Source organism: Episyrphus balteatus, chromosome 1 (assembly GCF_945859705.1).
Source record: "Episyrphus balteatus chromosome 1, idEpiBalt1.1, whole genome shotgun sequence".
Taxonomy (NCBI): Eukaryota; Metazoa; Arthropoda; class Insecta; order Diptera; family Syrphidae; genus Episyrphus; species Episyrphus balteatus.
In genome coordinates this window covers 115,210,657-115,216,844 of record NC_079134.1, presented here as the reverse complement: position 1 = coordinate 115,216,844, position 6,188 = coordinate 115,210,657, and the positions used below count along the sequence as shown (strand labels likewise).

General features: G+C 30.3%; 1 protein-coding gene across 1 annotated transcript; it reads right to left on the bottom strand.

The window, feature by feature from the left end:
• Window positions 1-1,047: 1,047 nt before the first annotated feature.
• On the bottom strand, window positions 1,048-5,903 carry LOC129906558 (U3 small nucleolar ribonucleoprotein protein MPP10). The gene is made up of 3 exons (XM_055982366.1): window positions 5,708-5,903; window positions 3,994-5,638; window positions 1,048-1,268 (listed from the first exon to the last, which is right to left on the bottom strand). Exons 1-3 carry the CDS (start codon window positions 5,803-5,805, stop codon window positions 1,122-1,124), a joined length of 1,890 nt encoding a protein of 629 aa, XP_055838341.1. The 5' UTR covers window positions 5,806-5,903; the 3' UTR covers window positions 1,048-1,121.
• Window positions 5,904-6,188: the final 285 nt, after the last annotated feature.

The following is a 6,188-nucleotide window of genomic DNA, read 5'->3' as shown; positions in this document are numbered from 1 at the left end:
AACATTTTTTTAACAAAATCTTCACTTTTTCATGTTTTTTTTAATTTTTTTTTGACTTTCAAAGCCTTCAATATGGATGCAATTTGAGTTAACATTGATTCAGGATATTTTATATTATTAAAATAGCATATAATTCCAAAAATTAAAATACTGCAAACCTGTAAAAGTTAACTTGTGAAAATCAGTCTATTAAATAACAGTGTATTAAATAACACTGGTAAGCTAAATTAAACTTTTTTTTTGCCACAAGAACCAAAATATACTTTTCTGAAGGGGAAAGGGTGCTGAACTTGAATCTGAAGCCATAAATATTTATTTGGCTTCCTTTTTTAAATATTACAGTTATAAAAGGCAAAAAACGTTATTTTGACTGCTTTTATCCCGGCATGATGTAAGTATATAAGAACGTTTTTTGTTCTTCCAAAAACTGTTTAATTCACTTATTATCTGATATATCTTAAGCTTAAGCTAAAAATACAAAAACTTAACTATCTTAATCTTAAGTTCAAGTTTTGATACATTTCCGTAGTTTAGTAAGCTGATTTCCACTACTGAACTTTTTGAAATTTGCAGTATATTATTGGATTTAAATGCTATGCCAATAATATAAAATATACCGAATCAATGTTAAACTCAAATTGCATCCATATTAAAGGCTTTGAAAGTCAAAAAAAAAAAAAAAAACATGAACAAGTGAAGATTTTGTTTAAAAAATGCTTTTCAAGCGACCGAAACATAACAATCTAGGTTGGAATAATGTTAAACATATAGCTTTATACAGAAATAGCTTTTCTCTAAACTAAAAACTGCTTAAAAAAACTTAATTATTCGATATTATCAGTATTTTAATAGTCCCGACCTAAGATTTTATTTTCGAAATATCTCAAAAACCTGAGCCAAACTTTTCCACTGAATTCAGCACACTCGAATTAACTAGAATCGATGTGTCTCCGCTCTGTTGCAAAAAAAAGTTCTAAAAACTACCACAGTGTTATTATTGAATCAAATTTTTTACAGCTCGCAGGATTTACATTAAAAAAGTATGTATTCACTAGATTTTAATCTATGTTTTTATTTTTCAGTTAACATATCATTCTATGAAAGGAATTAGCTTTGATTCATCACAATTTGAGTTTTTTTGCTGAAAAAGGATTTTTGTCTGGTTTTGTGTTTTTAACCGACTTCTTTTGCAACATTGTAGTTTCATGTAGTTTGGAGAAGAAAGCCTTCGAAGATTTCATTGAACCAGCATCTTGGGATGTCGTAATCTTAAATGAAATAAAATTAATTTAATAAAAAAGGATTTTAGTAATAGGACAAGATCCCGCAGCAATTTGTGTGTGTGTGAGTGATAGCAAATAAGAATTGGTGTTTTTGGAAAGGTAAATATTTGATTGAAATTAATGTAATAAAAAACGTAGTTTTTTTTTAATTCTTCTGGTACAAAAAAAAAATAATATCATTTCATGAGTAGGTATATTTCTTTATAAATGTATGTAATTTCATATAGTGGTAGGAAATGTATACATATAAATGGAGTTCATTAAATATCAGACAAAAAACAATAAATCTTGTCTTTTTCAAAGATCTACCTATCTGTTGCCAATTGCACTGGCTCATATTATTGAAAAAAAAAAAAAAAAATAAAAATGATAAACTCTTTGTGTTGTTTCATTTAAAATAAAGCCTTTTTATTCCCTATTAAAAATAGTAGTTGCATCTGTACAAGCATTTAAGTACTGTTTTTGTGTCCTATTTTGATTTTGAAAAAAATTATTAAAATTGAACCAGCTGCAAGTGCCATCAATAATGATTTTCGAAAAACAAATTATTCATAAAAAAAGACCTTGTCTTAAAACAAATACTTGAATTTTTTAGTCCAAAATTGGTATATGACAGGTACCGTTATTTTATTAATTCGAAAAATATCTCTGCACAGGATGAAAAAACTGCTGTATACCAAGTTTGAAGTAGATTGGCCCATCTCTTTAGGCTGACCGACAGACATCCATACAGAATGACAGGCTGACTGACAGAACGGACAGACGGACTTTCCAGACCCACTTTTTTCGCATTCTCTATCATCGTTATTTCCTGTTTTTATCTCAATTTTTTTAACGTTGTGGGTTGTCAAATTTGTTATATATATTCCTCAATCGATTCAAAAAATACATCTGGAAGGATTTTGAATTTTAGCGCCAGATAGTGGAGTTATGGGCTTCTAAAGTTTTGGAAAACTGTGGGGATGAGTTCATTTGAAAAATTTAAATAAATTAAAAGAAGGGGTAACAAAATTCTTTTAATGATGGACTATATGGAAAATTAGACGTTCTTTTCAAATATAAATTCTTAACCGGAAATCGATTTATTTTTTTGATAGAAAACCGGAAGTTGACATTTCAAATCCAATTTTAAGAAACTTCGACACTTTTAATATTTTTTTTAGATGGTCTTAAAATAAAGCTTATACAATTTAAAAATTATGTGCCAAGTTTCAGAATGGGATACCCAGTCGTTTAGAAAATATACACATTTTAGTTTGCGGACTTCGTGCAAAAAACTGATTTTTTGTAGAAAATAACCGGAAATAAGCAATTCATTTTAAGTTTTGGGAATCTTAGACCATTTTGATATTATATTTTCTTTAGTATTAATGCTACCTTTACAATACGGATACAATATATCAAGTTTGAAGATGGGGTCTCAACTCGTTTACAAGTCACATTTTTTTAACTGCCGGGGAATCAATGTAGTGCCGTAGACAAGCCGCAACTGGAATTTTTCTTCATTTTCTCAATTTCAATTATATTAACAGGTGCCATCTAGTATAATAATTTTTTGTAGAACCTACCGATATTTCAATTCTTTTCTAAAGGTTTTAAGGGTGCTGAGCTCGAATCTGAACTGAGCAAATTTTATTTGTTTCCCTTTTTGAAATATTACCGTTAGAAAATGCAAAAGAAAGTTTTGTTATATAACGGTAATATTTCAAAAACGGAGGAGTATAATATTTTTGACTTCGGGTTGGAGTTCAACACCCTTAAAACCTTCAGATGGCAAAACATTTGTACATCGTTCTAATTGTGAAAAATACAACCCAAAGTATACTCTCAAAACGATGAAACAAAAAAGATGAGATTTGATGGTCTGGGGCGCGTTTCCTGGCATGGAAAGGACCCATTGGTTAGGTGTACAGCAAAATTGATAAATTCTCTTGTCTTAATATACATAAGAATACCATAGAACCATATTTCTCGCAAGTTAATTGGATATTCACACATGGAATGAATCCAAACATGCATCAAAAATAGTACAACATTGGTTTTTTGACGAGAAAAACGATGTTTGCCCACGATCTTAACCCTATAACATATTTATGGAATGATGTCAAGGTTAAGTTTAAGCGAACAAAATTAAAAGATTGGAACGATTTTTGAGCCCTAATCAAAGAAGCGTGGTACCCTACTCCACAAAGTAGAAGCCATGCGTTAGTTGAAAGTTTACCAAAGGGGTACCAAGCAACTTGGAAAATCATGGTCAACTAAAAAAGTACTAACTTGTTAGTACTGAATTTATTAAAAATTATAAGAATTTTTGCTTAAAAATGATTTATTTTTACGATTTTCGGATTATGTTCTATTTCATTGTCTATTAGGAAATGTGTTATCTCTTCAAATTATAATTTTTTTTAAATTGAATTGAAATAATTTCTAATGTTTAATTTTATGAACCCTCATGAGCTAATTCATATTCTTTTGTTCATTGTTCCCAAATAAATTAAAAATTTGTAAGAAAAATCAAGTGTGCTATTTTTTGGCCATACCTGTTATCCCTACTCGCAACTAAAAAATGATACAGAAGAAAAAAATCCCTGATTTTCCCTGACCAAAATTGTGTTCACTGACTTTTTCGCAGACACCAAGTTATACAATCCTTCACACCCACACACTACAGTAAATTCTTATAATATAAAAGTAGACATCTATTAATTACCTTTTCAACATTTCTACGCTTTGTTAACTTATTCGTCATACTAGCTGTTTCCTCTTTTTTACTAAGCTTAATACCCATTTTTTGTTTTTGAATATTCTTTTCTTCAATTGCTTTGTGTATGGCTTTTTGCTTATTCTTTTTATGCCTCCTCTCACGATTCTTATCAGTTTTTTTCCTTTCATTACTACCAAGAATATCGCTCTTATTACGTTTTCTTATTTCTTCCGGTGCCAATAATTTGGCACTGCTAACAGCAACAGGTGCCACTTCTTCCATATTTATAGCTGGTGTATTTGTTATTATCTTAGGCTCTGGTGCAACCGGTTTCGGTGTGAAATGGAAATTCGACAAAGCATCCAATTTAACAAATAACGAAGCCATCATTTCTTTTATTTCCTTATGCGATTTAGGTTCTTCATCTTCCTTTGCATCGGCTGCATTTGGATCCAACTTTTCGATCTCCTGTTGGTATTCTTTTTCATATATATGAGCTAATGATTCTTTGCTCTTTTCTTGATTCAGAACCAATTGTTTTCGATATTCTTGAGCTGTTTGCAATGGCTTTATTTTTAATTCTACATCATCCCATACTTGGTCTTTTATCCTCTGTCGGATAATATCTTCTAATCTTAAGGTTGTCTCTTCGGTTATTATGGGAGCGGGTCTGGTTGTTGCTTCAAATTCGAGAATCTCTTCGAGTAGAGAATTCTGAGGCCTATTTGTGGCATTTATTTCTCCTTTCAATTGCCAAGGCTTTTCGCCCAGAATTACTTGTTCATAGTCGTTAATGCGTTGATTGAGACGCTCTTGGCGATCTTCAAATGACGACTTTGGCTTTTCTTTCTCTTTTGTATCTGAATTGCCAATAGATTCAGTTTCTGAATTGAAATCTTTATTTGCATCTTGATATTCTATTTCATTTTCATCATCGTCATGGTCATTATCATCATCATCATTATCAACTTCATCATCATCAAGATCATCATCTTCATTGTTTTGGTCAAATTCATCCAATGTGTGCTTTGATTTTATTGAAGTTGTTTTAGCTTCATCATCTTCCTTAAAGAAGTCTTTATAACAAACATTTTCCTCGTCTTCATTTTCAAAATCATCAGCAAACAAATTTATGCTATAATCGTCTTTCAAACGACGACCGTTTTGTTTTTTAAGTTCTTTTTCATCTTCCGCCTTTAAGAACTCTTCCATTTCGCTCAGTTTAAAGAACTTATCATCAACTATTGATGACTTTTCTTTTCTAGCGAATTTCTTTTTACTTTCATGCTCAAACACTTGGGATTCCTCAAAATCATGATCGCTTAAATTATCTAAATCAGAATTGTTTGGGGAAGTATTTTCAAGGTCGTTATCATTTTGCTGTTCAGTTTCATTGGCACTTGACATGTATCTAATTTGAATTTGTTCATCTTTTAGAGGTAATATTTTGGATGTGTTTTCAAGAAATTGTGGCCAAACAACATTGTTTCTCAATTCTATTAGTTGCCAAATTTGTTCAGCATCTAAATCGTCGACAATTAATTCGGGTAGAATATCGAGTGAGTTTTGGTTTGATGAGTCCTTTGAAGAAGTTAGATTATAAGTTTGTTGTAAGAGTTTTCGGATTTTATTGGATGTTTCTGGGTTTATTCTGGAAAATAATAAATTTTATTTACAAAATGCACGTGTTAAGAGATGGATATTTTTTTTAGTTATTTGCCTTAGAAAAGATTCAGTATTTGTAGTAACTGCTTTGAGGTTCTTCGATAATGACTTTATTATCGAAGATTTTGAGGGTTTTTCTTTAACAGAACGCATTATTCTAAATAACAAACTGATTTCAAAAGTAAATAAAAAACACTAAAATCAAAAATTATTTTTTTAATTTGCGGGTGAACTTCAAAAATAAAACAGACATATGTGTATGTGTAACAACTGTCAAAATACCAACGTGTTCATAGCCAAAGATATCTTTTAAAGAGATAAAGTACTTGGGAGGGAAATTATTTTGAGTTGCTATAAAAATAATATTGAATTTATTATGGTCATTTTCAGTTGGTCGAAATCGAAAATTGAAAGTTATGAAAGTGTTATACCCACTGATCTCTATGTATGTATAAATCAATTGGGCTTTTGAGATAGATTTAATCGAAAATTTCAAATTCTTGATCGCACTCGCAGAGGTTGAAAACAATAACAAT